A 19640-nucleotide genomic window follows, 5' to 3' on the forward strand; every position below is an offset into this window, starting at 1 on the left:
AAAAGCATATTTTTCTGTTAATAATGAAATACTACAGTTTAAGGTCCAGAACTCTCATATCAGTTTATTATTCTGAAGGATTTTGATAGTGTGCACATAAAGCATTAACCCCTGCACAATGTAGATGCACAGACATCAAGAATCAGAGTATGAATCTCAACAATGGTGACAAAGAATATGGTAAAAAAGTTCATTATTTATTCATGCCGCAGTACATTCTGGGAGTCCTGGATGAGATTTGTAATTTGTTGATACCCAGCATTCATTGCAGCATGAAGCTTTTCATTTTATTGTCACCATCATTGTGATTCATACTCTGATTCTTGATGTTTAAGTGTCTACATTATATGGCAGTTAATCTGTAAGTGTCAGTGTTTAAAAATGATTCAGAATGAAAAACTGTTATGAGGGAGCTGGATATCATACTACAGTATCATATCATTAACATAAATAATTACTTCTAGTAAGCAATCATTTTTAAACAAAGTGCCATTTGAAAGTATATCCTAACAACCATAGAAATGCACTAGTGTCTCCTCTTCAACCACAACAAACATGCGTTAAACACATGTAATTATAATAGCCTGAAAAGCTAAGACTAAGACTCAAGAGTCCAATTAAAACAACCACTGATCACAATAATGGTGACTTTAAATGAAACAGCCAACATCTAATCCTAAGATAAGAAAATAGCTCTACAAGTAAGATGTAAAATGCAATATTAGGTTTCAAACAGAGATGGTGATAGAGAGGAGAAAGTCACAGATTGCAGATTTTAACTCTCTCCGGTGTTAATTTTTTAACTTTCTAGAGATGGACCTATATAAACACTGAGCAGTGTTAATTTAACTCCCGGGATATTGCAGTGAAGATTTGTATAACTGAAGTAAAAACTATTTAAAAATTTTTTTTTTTACTTGCATTTATAAGCAGTTTTATAGTTCAGAACAAATCAGATACTTACTAAACCAATAGAGAGATGCTTGAGATACAATACACAATGTTAAAAACCTTTAACAAAATGATTTATCATTTATTTGTATTATTATTTATTTAAATTTATTTTGGTCCTGTGAAATATTTACTTAAACAGGGCAACACTAAATTAATAACTAAACTCACTTTATTTCTATAGCACTTTCAAAAACCACAATGGGCACCAAAGTGCTGTACATAAAAGAAGATAGGATACAATCCATAAAAATACATAATTCATTAAAATACAACAATCCTAGCCTGACTACGTCAGACTTTGTACTTCCGCTAAATTTCATTCGCTCCTGTACTATGAAGCGAAGCAAAATAGTATAGGATGGTATTACCAGGCACAATCCATTAAAATACAAATTATAACACACTATTAAAAGCCAAGGAGAATAAATACGTTTGTAATATCCTCTGAAAAGTCGCTACACTGTAAAAAGTAATACCTGAATCTACTTGAAAAAAGCTTGTAAGTATAACTAATTTGGACAAAATTGTTGATATTACTTGATAATGCTGCGCTGTATGAACTTTTAGGTGAATGCAATAGTTAAACTAAGCAACTTTAGTAAACAGAAAACATTTTTACTACAAAAAATACATAAACAATACTAACAGATTAAACCTAGCTCCAAAACATCTTATTAACAACGATTTAAGTGTCCCATCAGTTCTTATTCTTTGACCAAACATTAATCATTTAAATATTCAGGTGCAAGGGATTATGGGTATTCCTCACAGTACTGTGTACTTGTCATTTTAAATTCATAGCAAATCTCCTGTGTTAAATTAACACTGCTTGGTGTTTATCTAATCCACACCCATGCTATGTTTACACGTGGGCTGTTATTTTCGTAAACGGACATTTCAACCTCTCCGGTTTCAAAAATAATATCGTGCACACATGTCAGTTTTCAGAAAAGTGTTTATTTACACGTACCCGTGCATATATGCCGTCAAGAGAAGCTAAAGCCCACGTAAGCCAATCACCGGCAGCGCTGGTGGTGACGCGAACTGGTTTTTCATGTTGGAGGGAGGAGTTGTTGCAGTAGGTGATCGATGACGTCAAAGTACCGCGAGAGCGAGTTGAGGAATCATACGTAGATGTCTAATTTCGAATCTCTCTCGCGGTACTTTGACATCATCCGTTTGTCGGTTCTTGCAGCGCCGCATGAAGTCAAACACGCGCAAGATTGCTGACCTCCGAGCACTCGTCTCTGCTCCTCGACATAATGGAGCAGCAAATACAAACACACGAAACGAGTTTGCACGAACAGAAATGTGATCTTGGAAGCGTTCAGAGTAGCAGTCACATGTAAACATGGGTCGCACTTTTGACGTAGGTGCGAGCTCTGGCGCATACTCTGTGACGTTGCCTGCTTAAACATCCGTTTGTCTCACTTTACATGCAACCGTGCAACCGAAGATTTTCAAGATCTCCACTCTGGCCGGAGTTCTTAGAAACAATCGGTTTCACAGGCGAGTTCTCCGTTTGCGTGTAAACGAGGGGCACAAACGAAGGTAAATCTCTCAGTTTTTAAAAATAACCATGTACGTGTAAACAGAGCCCCAGATGGGTGTTAAAAACACTGAATCAATGTTGAAGTTAATGAGATAATGAAGTGATTGAGTCATTAACATGGATGATAAGTTTAACTTCTAAAGAACTGCTGTAAATCTGGTTAATAAAGTAAGTCACCATTGTGCCGATTAGTGTTTCCTTTAGTTGGGTACTTGGGTCTTAAAATTTAGTGTTAGTTTCCTTCTGTTCATTGTGGCGGTGTGTTTATTAAACACATCTGTTAGAGCAGAGGACGATAAGAGAAATGAGGTCTTAAACTGTTTATTACTATATGGATGTAAGTATTGTGATTCAATGAGCTCAAACAAAAAAATAATCATTGAATTTAAGTATATAAATTAATGTCCTGTCCACACTGGGAAGTCCAACAGTGCTGTAAAAAAAAAAAAAATTCACATTAATCAAATCTATGGTGTGAAACAGACACACTGAAACATCAACAATCAGCGTATAAAACACAATCATGGTGACAATCAACAACAAACCTTCATACCGCAATGCATGCTGGGTACCAGGATTGTATAAAACTCATTCATAACTCCCATCATGCATTGTGACATGACAAAATTGTGCAACTTTCTTACCATTACCTCTCACCATTGTTGAGATTTGTATCAGAAGTCATGATGTCTCTCTTAAGCAAAAAGTATTATTCAGAACAGTGATGTATGCATAAAGCATTATTTTTATATGCTTCATTTTCTTTGTTTATAATCAAATGCTTTAATATGTAATGTACAAACACATATATTTATTTAAATTAACTAAATAAATAATCAATCTCACATGCTCTGTAAAGGTTTATCCTCTACATCAAGCAATGAACAAATGGTGTTATTAAAACACTGCTGTAATTGCTAAAAGAGGAGACTTGGTTCAGTGAAAGTCAAGGGACAAATGCCTAACTAAAGGAAACGTTAATCACAATAATGGTGACTTCAAATGAACCCATGCAAACAAACACAAACTGGAGATTTAATGTGATACATTTTGTGGTAAATGTCTATTTGACTTGTGATTGCATCACGTCTGTAAACAGAAAGAAGATTTGTCTAAATCACGCGTGTGGATGCTGGAATAGTTGAGCACTTGTATTTTGTTCTTACAGCTGTTAAAAAGTTAAACTTATCCCTTTAGAAAATAACTCAAGTTATGATTTTAGTTTTCAAACAGAGATGATGATAAAGAGGCAAACATGATAGATTGCAGCTTTTGGAGGCATACACACAACCATGGGCGTAGATTTAGGGTGGGACGCTAGGGACATGTCCCTAGCAATATTCAGGGAAGACTGAATTGTCCCTAGCAATAATTTCGACCAAACAATTAATCTGTATTTATATATAACCACTAATGTCCTTCTTATTCTTGTGTTTTCTATTTTTTACTTATTATATTTTTTTTCAGGAATCATTTAAATGAGACTAGAAATCTTTTGCAATCCCGTTCTGTAAAAACGACGCTCTATGTGGTACACAGACGGTTAACAACTTTCGTTCTCTGCAATGCCCGCCTCCGTAACTCACATCGCTAATATGATTGGCTTTGCATTTCTTTAGTCCCGCCTCTCTAATTTTATTGCTAATATGATTGGATTAGCATTTCTTGAGTCCCGCCTCTCTAATTCACATCACTTTATGGGTTTGTCTTTACTCGCTACGTGTGATAGGATGGTTTCACTTTGTACAACGCGCCAAAGTTCACTCAACAAGACGCGCGTGATTATTCGGGCTACAGGTAAGTGAGGAAGAAAGTATTATTATACCCACTGTAACTGTTTCATTCACAAAATACGGAACAAGTTGTGTCACATAATGATTCAAGGACAGTGTTTTCACCAATACACGACAATCCCATGTTAATCTGAGGAGTTGCAAACTTTTGTCAACCTTTTATAAATGGGGTAGCAAGGTTATTTAGGGGGTCCCTAATCCCTGAAACATCCCCAACATGGTAAAAACATGAATTCATGTCATGATTGCTGAATACTTTACATTACTGCACTGTGGTCATTACTTGCACAGATGTAGACATAATGTAAGGTTGCATTTTAAACTTAAAATTATTTTTTTTCACACTGATTAACTGTCTGTTAATGAAAAGAAGATTTAATATGAACTACAGAAACGTTAATAAAGGTTGTTCAGGAAACAGCATGATATACATACCAACTTCAACACTGGGACTTTTTTGGCAAATTTAAATTAAGAATTAAATATTAATTGCATATTCTTCAATGTTATAAAGTAAATATGGTTATATCTTACAATGTGATTTTCTTTTTTTTTTTTTGACAAAGACTTAAACAGTTACTGTTTATTAGGCTCTAGGACATAACGAATTGTTTATTATAAAATTTGGGATGGCACCGGGGGTGGCGAGTCAGATGTTACTGAGTAAAGTGCATACTGAGTTGTCTGTTGTTTGTGTCAAGTAAACGGTGATAAACAGTTTTTGCAATGCAACCATTTTATTTATGTCCCCACCAATGCCAGAATCAAACCTACGCCCTTGCACACAACAGTGTTAATTTAACACTGGGAATTTTGCTGTATTCATCTATTGCATTTAATATTTTGGCTTTCTTTATCATTTTAGTATTACTTTCTCCAGAAAAAGAGCCATCAAAATAAAAATGTAGTTGATTTGACACAGAATTAACCAGCAGGTGTTCACCATTAATGTCTTAATCATCACTTCATTATCTCATTAACTTCAACACTGATGTGTGTGTGCGCGTGCGTGCGTGTGTGTGCATGTGCATGTGTGTGCGTGTGCATGTGTGTGCGTGTGCATGTGTGTGCATGTGTGTGCGTGCGCGTGTGTGTGTGTGTGTGTGTGTGTGTGTGTGTGTGTGTGTGTGTGTGTGTGTGTGTGTGTGTGTGTGTGTGTGTGTGTGTGTGTGTGTGTGTGTGTGTGTGTGTGTGTTATTTCTTTGCACTATTTGAACAGTGAACAGTCATTTAGTACAACACACTCGATGCTTTAGAGTACTGCTTACTAAAGTTGCTTAGTTTAACTATTGCATTCACCTAAAAGTTCATACAGCGCAGCATTATCAAGTAATATCAACAATTCTGTCCAAATTAGTTTTACTTACAAGCTTTTTTCAAGTAGATTCAGATATTACTTTTTACAGTGGGTGTCGAGCTATGGAGTGATTTAACAATAACAAAACTTTATATTGAATTCTGTATCAAATTGGTAAACAACATGCTATTTATATATATATATATATTTGTATTGTAAAAACATTGCAGATTATATGTGTATTGTGAATTCTGAAAAATGTTTAGTAAATTAAGATCTGTATTGCAGTAAAACAAAACAAAATAACATACATATCCTGATTTGATTTATAAAATGGTTAGTTAGTTCTTCTGTAATGCAGTGTAAACAGTAACACATGTAAAGAAACTTTACTCATTGTGCTTAATAAAACCCTCAGTCTTACATGTCTTATTGCTTATATTACAGGAGCAGTTAGACTAATTTATGTCTTTATTTTATCATTACAGGTTCACATCGGGAGAAGATTTGTACATTATTATTTGTACCAGTGATGATGTTGGTGAAAGTCCTGGTTTAGCCGCTACAGCAAACGCAAGTAACATATTGAATGACTTTATTACATGACAGCAGTTTAATAACAGTGTCTAGTTGAGTTTTGTCTGATAGAGTTTGTTTTCTTACAGGATTGACAGCAGCCCTTCAACAGCAATGGTCCATATCACTGAATGCAGTAGCAAAGTAATGACTTTAAACACAGCTATGTAAAATTCAACAGCTAAAAATAAATTGAACTGTGAAACTTAACCATAACAAGTGCAAGTGCAAACATGTTTATCTATTATAATAAAATGTATATAGCAAAGTCACCACACTGTTAAAAATTTATTGTAATTTTACAGGAAATTCCTGGCAACTAATTGCAGTAAATTTACAGCCAATAATATACAGGATTTGTACTGTTTACTTTGACAATAAAGGAATGTATTTACACAACATTTGTACTGTGATTGTAGTCGCATTATTACAGCAAAATGCTGTAGTTTATTACAATTTAATGCAACTCAGTTGCCAGGAATTTCCTGTAATTTCCTGTAAAATCCTGTTATTTGTGAATATTAAAATACTTTAGTAATTTCCCATATTTGCAAATTACAAACACACAACACAGGTATCTTTTCTGTTTTTATTAACAAACTGGGCATCACCACATATTACAAAATTATACAATTTGTTTTTTCAAACACAAAACAAACGTTTCAGTGAAGCTCACTTTTACACGTCCAGACAGCCTATCATCAGGGGGAACATGGTGATATGAAACAAAGGTGCCCAGTCAGACTTGAACTGGGAAAGTTGTTCATGGTACTAGCCCATCAACTCAAAGTCCAGGAGTTTTCTAAGCAAGGTGGAAACAGGTGCGTTAAGCCCATGCCTCTTCTCTGCTTTGCTGCCCGTCTGGGAGTTGATTCCACAAAAAGCTCTGAGAAAAGAGGATTATTTTTAAGTTTTCATGTTTTAAATAATGACAAATAAAAATGTTCCTACTTGCTCATAAAAGAAAATGACGCCTATGTTTTTAATATTCATAACTTTTAGAATTACATTGTTTTTCTTAAAAATATAATGTAAAAGCCAATGTAATTTTATGCATGTATGTGCTGTATCTTGAATTTCACTTTGTACAAAACTATTCGCTAAATCCCTTAACCATAATTTTTTTAAATAGATGGAAACCTGTCTATTGACATCAATGCATAAAATATATCATAGCGCCTAACAATACTGGACAAAAAGGTCATGAGAATGATGGATCTATTTTCTTTATTAGTGTGTAAACAGTGTAAACATACCTTTGTATAAATTCAAGAGTCCCTGAGGCGTCTTTAGGGTACTGCATGTGAAACACGTACACAGGAAAATCCCCAGTGTTAAATTAACTCTACCAGTGTTAAATCAACACTATTTGGTGTTTATATAATCCACACCAAGATCGGTGTTAAGAAAGACTGGTGTTAAAAATATAACTCTGAATCAGTGTTAAAGTTAATGAGATAATGAAGTGCTGATTAAAACATTAATGGTGAACACCTGCTGGTCATTCAAATTAATTACATTTTGGACATTTTCCTGTTTCTAAATTTTTATTTTGATGACTCGTTTTCTGGATAAAATACTAAAATAATAAAGAAAGACAAATTATTAAATGCAAAAGATGAATACTGTTGGGTGTGTGCCTCCAAAAGCTGCAATCTTTCACGTTTGCCTCTCTATCAGCATCTCTGTTTGAAAAATAAAATGATAACTTGCAGAGTTATTTTCTAAATGGATAAGTTTAACTTCTAAACAGCTGTCAGAACAAAATACAAGTGCTCAACTATTCCAGCATCCACACGCGTGTTTTAGTAGACAAATCTTCTTTCTGACGTGATGTCTCACAAGTCAAATAGACATTTATCACAAAATGTATCACATTAAATCATAAGTTTGTGTTTGTTATGAGGTCATTTGAAGTCACCATTACTGTGATTAGTGTTTCCTTTAGTTAGGCATTTGTCCATTGACCTTCGCTGATCTAACTCTCCTCTTTTAGCAATAGCAACAATGTTTTAGTAAAACCACTTGTTCATTGCTTCATGTAGAGGAATGTAGACCTTCTTAGTTTATTTTTATTATATTCTACTCTACAAATCATTGAAACATTTGATCACAAATTAATTATGAAGAAACATGCATATAAAAAAGCTCTATGCAAATGACATTGTATTGAATGAGACTGCCGTAATGCTTTAGTGTGTTTTTGTTGTTGTTTTTTGCTTAAGAGAGACTTCATGATTTCTGATACAAAGCTCAACGATGGTGACAGTTAATGGTAAGAAAGTTGCAACATTTTTGTCATGTTGCAATGCATGATGGGATTTATGAATGAATTTTCTACAATCCTGGTACCCAGCATGCATTGTGGCATGATGTTTTGTTGTTGATTGTCACCATGATTGTGTTTTATAGGCTGATTGTTGATGTCTCAGTCTGCTTAACACCACAGATTAGATTTGGGTAAACAATATTTAACTCTTCAGGGTATGTGGACTTTTACAGCACTGTTGGATTTCATGGGAGCTTCACAGGGTTGGCAGAACATAAATTAAACACTTATGTTCAGTGATTAGTTTTTTATGATATCATTGAATCCCAAGACTTATACTTTCATACTAATTAACATAGTAACAGTTATAGACTTCATTTCTCTCATCTTCCTCTGCTTTAACAGATGTGTTTGATAAACACACTGCCACAATGAGCAGAAGAAAACTAACATTAAACTTCAAGACCCAAGTACCCAACTAAAGGAAACACTAATCGGAGCAATGGTGACTAACTTTATTAACCTGATTTACAGCAGTTCTTTAGAAGTTAAACCTATCATCCATGTAACTTTGCAAGAAAGTTGTAATTTTAGTTTTCAAACAGAGATGATGATAGTTTTTATTTAACTGTGGGGATTTCATCTATTACATTTGAATATTTTGTCTTTCTGCATTATTTTAGTATTACTTTATCCAGAAAAAGAGTCATCAAAATAAAAAAATTAAAGACAGGGAACGTTCTAAAATTTAGTTGATTTGACACAGAATGACCAGCAGGTGTTCACCATTAATGTCTTAATCATCACTTCATTATCTCATTAACTTCAACACTGCATCAGTGTTATATTTTTAACACCACTCTTTTTACACACCCATCTGGGAGTGGATTATATGTACACCCACAGTGTTTATTTAACACCGGGGATTTTGCTGTGAAACTGGTATTAATGAATACATATAAATATAGAAAATAAGTCATGGTTCTTACCTGAGGTGTTCCTTCTTACAAAAATGTTGATTGATGGCCGATGGTACCGTTCGCCGCGCAATTTCACAATTCAAACAGCAGCGATCCCACAATACTATGCCGTGGCTGTAAAATAATGCTTCTACAGTGTAGTTACAATAAAATTACATGACTGTCTATACATTTCCCATCATGCATTCGCATTTACAATAAAAACATGAATACAATATTTTGTTGTACAATTTATTGTAAAAATTACATCAATTGCTAACAGTGCACTTAAAGCAATGTTAACCTGCTTGCTTTTCAATTATAAGTCTAACATTTCATGTGCAAATTATGTTTTTATTATTGCTTAATAAAATTATTATGTATGATGAATCGACTAATCGGATAAAAACGTAAATGTTTTTATAGCTAAATAATTACTAAATTGGGGTATTCACGTGTAGAAGTACAAAAGCCACACACTACTAGTTATAATAATAAAATCCTCTTGATTTTAATATTTTAAGCCTTAAATAAAATGTTTGTGCAGCTTTTAAATAGTAAAACATCTTTAAATATCAAAATATAAATAAACAAAACGATTTGAGTCTTCACTTGACATTTTGTTTATGGAAAATTCGAACACAATTTATACAAAAAAATACAAACTCACTTATATTAAAGGACACAAAATTAAACCTTTATTAACCAGGGCTGCGTTCAGCCCCGACAAAACATTGCACAACGTTTATTAAACAGAAACGGTGATGCATTGAACACCCTGTTGTGATGACGCAAGAGTTGCAACTAGGGTAGCTAAGAGGCCATTCTTTGTGTTCTTTTTAAAATGTTTCTGATGAAATCGTTATAAATGTGTGTTTAATACTGTAAAATACCCTCAATGTTACAGTCACTGACCTTGCCGTCCAGAATGAAAGACAACATTCCAACTTGAACCCATTGAGCGAGCTGTCTCTTTACTACCGCATGGTTTATTTACATCTTGCCGCTGATTGGGCCGACATTTCTGACACACCCACCAAACAAGAGAAATCTTCTCTAAAACCTGGGCTGCGTTCAGCCCCGACAAAATGTTGCACAACGTTTATTAAACTGAAACGGTGATGCATTGAACACCCTGTTGTGATGACGCAAGAGTTGCAACTACGGTAGCTGAGAGGCCATTCTTTGTGTTCTTTTTTAAATGTTTCTGAAGCCTGATGAAATCGTTATAAATGTGTGTTTAATACTGTAAAATACCCTCGATGTTACAGTCACTGACCTTGCCGTCCAGAATGAAAGATAACATCCAACTTGAACCCATTGAGCGAGCTGTCTCTTTACTATCGCGTGGTTTTATACATCTTGCCGCTGATTGGGCGGACATTTCTGACACACCCACCAAACAAGAGAAAACGCTTCTAAAACCTGTTGCATTCCGTTGCACACCGTTTCCAGGAAACATGTCGTTCAACCCGGAAACTGTAGCAAAACGTTGCGCACCGGTGTGAGATTGAACGTGCCCCTGTTGCACGCCGTAGCACACCATTTCCAGGAAACATGTCGTTCAACCCAGAAACCCTAGCAAAACGTTGCACACCGGTGTGAGATTGAACGCGCCCCAGAATTCGTTTATGTTTTTGCTTCCGTCATTGTCCTGTCAGGGTTGCCAGATCCGCGTAACAAAACCAGCCCATTCAAAATTAGTCCAAAGCATCCCAATGATTATTCACAGCCCAAATACCAATAACTAATGAACCAAATCATTTCATCTCTAACCCGCAGAAAAACATCAACCTGCTGAAACAGTTTAAAAGTAGCCTAAGGACCTGGCAATGCTGCCTTGCTTTTAACAATTGGCTGCGCCTGACTTTGAGCACGCAGTTTCCCTTTTATGAAGAAACAGCACCTGACTTTAATTATAAGCACACCGTTCGCGCTGTCCGATGGTGGTGCAGGAGCCTGTGATGTCACAGACCAACTAATCCACAATAAAATTGGTTGACATTGATTAGTTGTTGCTAGGGCTGTGACGATAACCGCATCACCAAAGTCAGATGCCTACCGCGGTGCTGAGGTCATCACCGCAATTTTTTTAATATGTTCATTATTTATTTATTTTGCTGGGTTTATTATGTGCACATGTCAGATTATTGTTATTTAATTACTAAGTTTTAGTACTTGGTGTCTACCGAAAAGTTTCAATTAAATGCACACAAATACTGTCACAGCTGCAACCTTCTTAAACATGAAGCCATTAATTTAAGCGCTTCATGCCCAGGTGCTCTGATATTTCTAGCATGCCATGGAACGGTACCAACTCACTCACTGCGCGCGAATAACAAAAGTTCAAGTGCAAGAAAATCTTTGAGCCACGCGCATTACAAGTTCAGGTGCAAGAAGCTGTCTGGGCATCACAAATGCGCGTTGGTGATGATAATAATAGAATAATAATTATATAAAACTATAATGGGCAAAACATGCCAACTATCGTTATGAAGGCTAGCGCAATCGGCTAGACATGTCTGACTATCGTAGCGAGGAAATGCTACTATCTAAAATCAAATCTTAAAATCAAATATTATGTTGCATTGGTCGGACTTTGAAACACCACACATACCTTAGTAAAGCATAAAACTTCAGCCCAGCAGCGAAAGTTGGGAGTCTCCAAGGCTTTTGCGAGGGAAGAGAAGTAAAGTGACAGCAGTCAGGCAGGTGAGCGCATACTGACAGCGTGACTCGCTAATGCTAATTCGCTAATTTCTCCAGCTCCGGATCAAAAAAGTCTTATTATCTTCTTGATTTTGTAATTGGACAATTTGAAAAATTCTAAATAAACATATTAACTATTTAACATGAAATTGTATTTATTTTCGATGTCTTTTGAGTTTAATATGGATTATGATATAAAACAAAAAAAATTGCATATGGAAATACATATTATTTCATGTTGTTATTGTTAATATAATTTGTTGTTTTAATAATAAAGAAGAATACAGTTTTCTGATGCTTTCCGGCGGGGGTTGGGGCATTGGGGGTTACTGTTGTGCGGTTAACAACATAACCGCGTGATTTGTTGATGCTTCACCGTGGTAAGAAAAAAATCCTAACCGTCACAGCCCTATCGTTGCGCACGTAGGAGTTTTCCTTACTCAAACATGTTCTGAGGGCAGAAAGAATGTGATTGGTTCACAAAACGACCAATCAAAATGCTCGTTACTGGTTTAAGCCCTCGGCGGAGCCTTCAAGGCAGCTTCTGCAGTGAAGCAGTTCGAGCTCACCGTCGGTCAGATGAGTAGCGCAGATATGTTAAGACAGAAACGAGTAGTGATGGTCGTTTTCGAAGCACTGCTTCATGAGGCTTCGAAACATTTACGAATCTTTAGTTTCGAATCAGTGGTTCGGAGCTTGTTTCAAACTGGCCAAAGTCACGTGATTTTAGCAAACGAGGCTTCATTACGTCATAACTGTTTCGAAACGTTTCGAAAATCCGATGGTTCGCCACTAGGGGGAGTTGATCACATGACCAGTGTCTAATAAGTTTAGGTGAACTCGGGTCAGTTTTATTATGAGAGTTCATAAAACATTTATCCTTCTGACTAATAACACTGCCATGTTGTCTACTTTTAGTTTATAGACAGATTTAATGACAAAAATGTGCATAATTAAAAGGGTAGTTAGTTTTATTCATTTGTTTGCCCTAAATAAAACTAAAAACACATAATACACTTTTAACTATGTCTTAATTAAGTTAAATAATTTTTTTAAACATATTTTAATAAAAATCTTGCCCATCATTTTGTAAAAAAAAGTTTAAAATGTGTGGACAGATCTGCTTTTACACTGTTTTGACCAGCAGGGGTCGCCAGCGTGTGTGGGTTTCGAACTGCTTCGAAAAACTGAATCAATTTTCGAAGCAATTGGTTCAATTGATTCGAAGCTTCGAAAAGCTTTGTTTCTCCCATCACTAGGAACGAGACTGTTTTTGAATTCAGCTCGAAACGTTTCGAGCATTTAAGTGACGCGTTTTCATGTGTCCGTGGCACGACTTTCTTTTTCGTGCCAGATTCACATATTAGTTATTCAATTGTTTTTCCTATATTCTTACCATTGTCGCTTGGGATTGGGGTTAGAACAACTTTCTGTTACATAAAGTGACATCCTCACCCTAACCCAACTCTAACCCCAACTCCAAGCAAGAACAATTTAAATTTCTGACAAATAAATGTATAAACAATGCCATTCTAACCCAAACCCAACTTTATCCTCGCGCGAAAACAGTATAAAACCACAAATCTAACCCCAATCCCAAGTGACAATGGTTTGAAAAAAAGGAAAAAAATTGAAAAACTAATATGTGAAACTGGCACAAAAAAGAAAGTCGTGCTATGGACACGTGAAAACGCGTCACTTAAATGCTCGAAACGTTTCGAGCTGAATTCAAAAACAGTCTCGTTCCTATCTTACCATATCTGCGCTACTCATCTGAGCGACGGTGAGCTCGAACTGCTTCACTGCAGAAGCTGCCTTGGAGGCTCTGCCGAGGGCTTAAACCAGTAACAAGCATTTTGATTGGTCGTTTTTGTGAACCAATCACATTCTTTCTGCCCTCAGAACATGTTTGAGTAAGGAAAACTCCTATCTACTATTGGCGCAGCCCTACATGTTTTTAAAGTTTTTAATCTGTCAAATCTCAGGCTTAAATATGGACAATATAGGTCAGTTTCCTGAACCGGGCTTAAGTAAGGACTAGGCTTTAGTTATATCAGGACATTTAAATAGCTTTTACTATTTTTAACATACCATACAAAAACATGTGTACTAGTGTTCATCTTGAGACAAAACAATAGCACTGATATACACTAGTCAACATTTGAAGTGGATCAAAACCTTTCCTAAAAGTTGTCTTAAAACCAATACCCAGTACCCGTTCTTGTCTTAGGACAAGTTTGATGAATGTTTTTGATCCACTTCAAATGTTGACTACTATATTTTAAGATATGTGAGTGCAAGCTGTCTTCCCTTAAGACAGTTCAAACATGTATTTTAGCCTGAGACTAAACTTGAGAAAGTGATGAAAGTAAATTCTTCAGATAACCGCAGTCATTCATCTACAGTGTTGTCTTTCAGTGTTAATCACTCTTAGGCCAAAAACATACTTCAGTGTTAAATAGAGTTTGTTTTTTCTCTCTGTTTTCTCGGTGTACAGTATGTGTACTGCTATTTTCTTTTTGTGTGTTTTGATTCTGATTTTTAGTTTTGCATATGTTGTTTTGTACTTTATTTTTCAATTTTGTACTTTGCTAAACATTTCTTAACATTTTATGCCTCATACTTGACTATTGAAAAACAAATGGCAAAAATATCAGTATGAACTGAGCTCAGTGATTTACACTTGTACTGTACAATATATAAGGATTAAAACTTAACTTCAGCCAAAATGCAATCTAGGGTGTTTTTGTGGTTGTAAACGAGTCAATTGTTCATTTAAAAGCATAATTACGACGAAAGAGACACTTTTAAGAATGACAATTTTCTGGTAGAATGGTCTTTGAGTGGGAGTGCTAGGGGCAGTAATTTGAGCACATCAAAACCGCTATTTTTACAACACTAAAAAGGCTCGACACAACATGATACTTAATGATGTACAGTACCACTTGATGATGATGTGTAGGTGATACTTCAAGCAAAGTTTTATGTTGTGTCTAGTCTTCTTATAGTGTTTTAAAAATAGCGGTTTTGATGTGCTCAAAGTAGTGCCCTGCGCGCTCGCATTCAAAGGCCATATGAAAACTAAATCACAGTTAAACTTAAAAGTGGCTCAATTATGCTTTTAAATGAAAGTTTGACTCGTTTACAACCAAAAACACCCTAGACTGCATTTTTGGAGTTATGCTTTAAGTTCTGATGTTCTGCTGTATATGTGATGCTGTTCAGTATTATTTAATGATGGTTCAGTTGTATATGATCTTGCTGTTACACATCCAGTGGAAAAATACTGACATAAGCGGCATGAACATTTGAAAGGTTCAAATAACAACATTTATTTTAGCATTAATGAAGTCCACATGCTGAATGCCTTATCTGAAATAAAAAAAATCTTGTGCTGTAACTTTGTCTGCATTGAATTTATAAACACTTTTGCCATCTTTTTTTCTTGATTAACAAAATCTGAATAGCTTGTGAAGTTCTCATTTATAAAGTTAGAAAAGTGAAATGCTCATCTCACAGAGTCTGAATATTTTTATCTTCGTGTTCTTACTCACATTTGACTTTAAACTGTACAGCAATAATGAAAATGTAATACATACGTAAACGTAAAACATGTTTTGTTACACATCCTAGAAAATGATGTGAGTTTTGTATTTAAATTTTAGAGGTAATCAAGTAATCCATAGAGGGCACAGTAAAATCCCCAGTGTTAAATTAACACTGCTCGGTGTTTATATAATCCACACCAAGATTGGTGTTAAAAAAACACTAAATCAGTGTTAAAGTTAATAAGATAATGAAGTGATTGAGTCATTAATAGTGAACACCTGCTGGTCATTCCGTGTCAAATCAACTAAATTTTGGAACGTTCCCGTCTTAAAATGTTTATTTTGTTGACTCTTTTTCTGGAGAAAGTAATACTAAAATGAGGAAGAAAGCCAAATTATTAAATGCAATAGATGAAATCACCATAGTTAAATGAACACTATCATCATCTCTGTTTGAAAACTAAAATTACAACTTGCTTCCAGAGTTACATGGATTATAGGTTTAACTTCTAAAGAACTGCTGATAATCTGGTTCATAAAGTAAGTCACCATTGCTCCGATTAGTGTTTCCTTTAGTTGGGTAGTTGGGTCTTGAAGTTTGGTGTTAATTTTCTTCTGCTCATTGTGGCAGTGTGTTTATGAAACACATCTGTTAAAGCAGAGGAAGATGAGAGAAATGAAGTCTATAACTCATACTTTGTTCATTAGTATGAAAGTATAAGTCTTGGGATTCAATGATATCATAAAAGAGTAATCAATGAATATAAGTGTTTAATTTATGTTCTGCCAATCCTGTGAGGCTCCCATGAAATCCAACAGTGCTGTAAAAGTCCACATACCCTGAAGAGTTAAATATTTTTTACCCAAATCTAATCTGTGGTGTAAGTCAGACACACTGAGACATCAACAATCAGCCTATAAAACACAATCATGGTGACAATCAACAACAAAACGTCATGCCGCAATGCATGCTGGGTACCAGGATTGTAGAAAACTCATTCATAAATCCCATCATGCATTGCAACATGACAAAAAATTAGCAACTTTCTTACCATTAACTGTCACCATTGTTGAGATTTGTATCAGAAATCATGAAGTCTCTCTTAAGCAAAAAACAACAACAACAACAAAAAACACTAAAGCATTACGGCAGTCTTATTCAATACAATGTCATTTGCATAGAGCTTTTCTATATGCCTGTTTCTTAATAATTAATTTGTGATCAAATGTTTCAATGATTTGTAGAGTAGAATATAATAAAAAATAAACTGAGAAGGTCTGGAAGGTTTTCCCCTTACATGAAGCAATGAACAAGTGGTTTTACTAAAACATTGTTGCTATTGCTAAAAGAGGAGAGTTAGATCAGAGGAGATCAAGGGACAAATGCCTAACTAAAGGAAACACTAATCACAGTAATGGTGACTTCAAATGAACTCATAACAAACACAAACTTAAGATTTAATGTGACACATTTTGTGATAAATGTCTATTTGACTTGTGATTACTTCACGTCAGAAAGAAGATTTGTCTACTAAATCACGCGTGTGGATGCTGGAATAGTTGAGCACTTGTATTTTGTTCTGACAGCTGTTTAGAAGTTAAACTTATCCAATTAGAAAATAACTCAGCAAGTTATCTTTTTATTTTCAAACAGAGATGCTGATAGAGGGGCAAACGTGAAAGCTTTTGGAGGGATACACCCAACAGTATTCATTTATTGCATTTAATAATTTGTCTTTCTTTATTATTTTAGTATTTTCTCCAGAAAACGAGTCATCAAAATAAAAATGTAGAGACAGGAATATGTCCAAAATGTAATTGATTTGAATGACCAGCAGGTGTTCACCATTAATGTCTTAATCATCACTTCATTATCTCATTAACTTTAACACTGATTCAGAGTTATATTTTTAACACCAGTCTTTTTTAACACCGATCTTGGTGTGGATTATATAAACACCAAATAGTGTTGATTTAACACTGATAGAGTTAATTTAACACTGGGGATTTTCCTGTGTGTGATTATGAGAGATTGAGAAACCAGTTTTTGTGCCTGTTGGTTATTTGTATTACTGTATGATTGTATTATGAGATTAAAAGTCTCTTAAAGTCATAATTTCGATTGATTTACCAGAGCACGTTTCTGGTAGGTCCCAGAAACACCTAGTTTGTTTCTGGGACCTACCGTTATCGTACACTCTAAAAAAACAAACGGTGCTATATAGCACCAAAACAATTGCTTTGGATCGTAACGATAGAAGAACCATTTTAGTGCCATATAGCACCGGTGAAGAACCAGTGAAGCACCAGTGAAGCACCAGTGAAGCACCAGTGTAGAACCATATAGGGGCCATATAGCACCACATATGGTTCTACATAGCACTATATGGTTCTACACAGGTGCTTCACTGGTGCTTCACTGGTGCTTCACTGGTTCTTCACCGGTGCTATATGGCACTAAAAATGGTTCTTCTATCGTTACGATCCAAAGCAACTGTTTTGGTGCTATATAGCACCGTTTGTTTTTTAGAGTGTAAAATTACACTGAAAGTGACAGGAGTGCAAACGTTACCCCAAACGTGGGGTCAGGGACATGCACGGGGGGTTGCTAGGGCAACTGCCCATATGCCCTTCTCGACCCAAGTTGCCCCTCCGAGGTGGAAACAAATAAATTGTACTTTTACTTCGTTACACTGTGTGGCATTCATTCGTTACTGTATTTTAATTAATTATGAAATGTGTTTTATTTTTAAAGTGCCGTCTTGTGTTTCTGGGGCATTGGCGTATTAATGACTCGTTGGAGTCAATTCCTTACAAAGCGTTGCAAATAAATTAGTCTTTAGAGTCTATTCTTTACAAAGCAAATGGGCCAAACGTTTTGAATTGGTTTGCGAATCAATTTCAATGATTTGTTCAGATCGCTGCAAAAACTGAATCGTCTGATGCTGTTTTACTCGTCATTATGTTAAAAAATATGCTTTCCTCGCAAAATTTCACAAAGAAATTTCTTAATTTCAGTATGAAATTTCTTGACTCTGACATTCATCTATGAAGAAGTGTTGTGACAAGTGCTGTTGATTGACACTCTGACATCTAATGGATTTTTTTGGCATAACATACATCAACCAGATGATAGAGATGAGTCAATCAGTTAGGTTCTCCCCTCAATAAAATATAGTGACTCAAACTATGCTTAACCATTTGGTCAAAATGAAGTTAGAGGGTTAAGACAAAAAAAATCATAAAAGTGAGTTATTTCCCCTGATATTGTATTAACAGCTATCGTTTTGATGAACAGTATTTACATTGTTTTCATTTTATTATCATTGTATATCTGAGGCTTCATTGTAACACTGTGTGACAACTAACCCCGCTGTGTAAAAATGTTTTTAGTCCCAGCTATCAGTTACAAGGAGCTGACATGTTTTAAAATGCTTTATGTTTTAGGTAACAAGACAGTGATTAAAATAATATAAGGTTGGATTTGGTGACTTACACACACAACTCAGAAATTGAAAAAAAAAAAAACAAGATGAAGAAATTTACTGCCATGCCTCTAAAACACCCTTTGTTCATTATCTTAACAAAAACACATCAAAATGTTTAACAAATTCACAGGAGATCCTCTGGCAGTAAGAGAAAAAGACCAAAAACACAAATTGCTCGGCCTTGTAGAAATATGTAAAGTAGCCGTGTTACAATTAACCCCGCGTTAGTTTGTGCCCGCTGCCCCGCTCACCCCTATACTTTAAGGCAGGATTCCTCAAATCTTACTCTGGAGGGCCAGAGCATTACAGAGTTTAGGTCCAACCCTTATCAAACTAACCCACCTGTGATTTTCTAGTGATCATGAAGACCTTGATTAGCTTGCCCAGTTGTGTTTGATCAGGGTTGGAGCTAATCTCTGTAATGCTTTGGCCCTCCAGGGAAAGATTTGAGGAACCCTTCCATAAAGTATTTTTAAAGCCCCACTGTGTAGGATC

At 35.3% G+C, this 19640-nt stretch overlaps 2 protein-coding genes across 4 annotated transcripts in view; both read left to right on the forward strand.

The window, feature by feature from the left end:
* The window catches only part of LOC135721108 (muscle M-line assembly protein unc-89-like), a 31094-nt gene extending 24650 nt beyond the window's left edge, over positions 1 to 6444 (forward strand). For 2 of the 3 annotated variants that reach the window (XM_073813508.1, XM_065243256.2), the window contains 2 exons: positions 6085 to 6169; positions 6262 to 6444. In XM_073813508.1, coding sequence (XP_073669609.1) covers positions 6085 to 6155 — 71 coding nt within the window. In that variant the 3' untranslated portion in view covers positions 6156 to 6169; positions 6262 to 6444. Of the gene's footprint in view, positions 1 to 6084; positions 6174 to 6261 lie in introns of all 3 variants that reach the window. The other variant, XM_073813507.1, reaches the window with a different exon arrangement.
* LOC135721114 (uncharacterized) overlaps positions 1 to 19640 on the forward strand; it is a 209157-nt gene that overhangs the window by 161408 nt on the left and 28109 nt on the right. The gene's annotated exons all lie outside the window — the stretch shown is intronic.

The sequence above is a fragment of the Paramisgurnus dabryanus genome, chromosome 24 (assembly GCF_030506205.2).
Source record: "Paramisgurnus dabryanus chromosome 24, PD_genome_1.1, whole genome shotgun sequence".
Taxonomy (NCBI): domain Eukaryota; kingdom Metazoa; phylum Chordata; class Actinopteri; order Cypriniformes; family Cobitidae; genus Paramisgurnus; species Paramisgurnus dabryanus.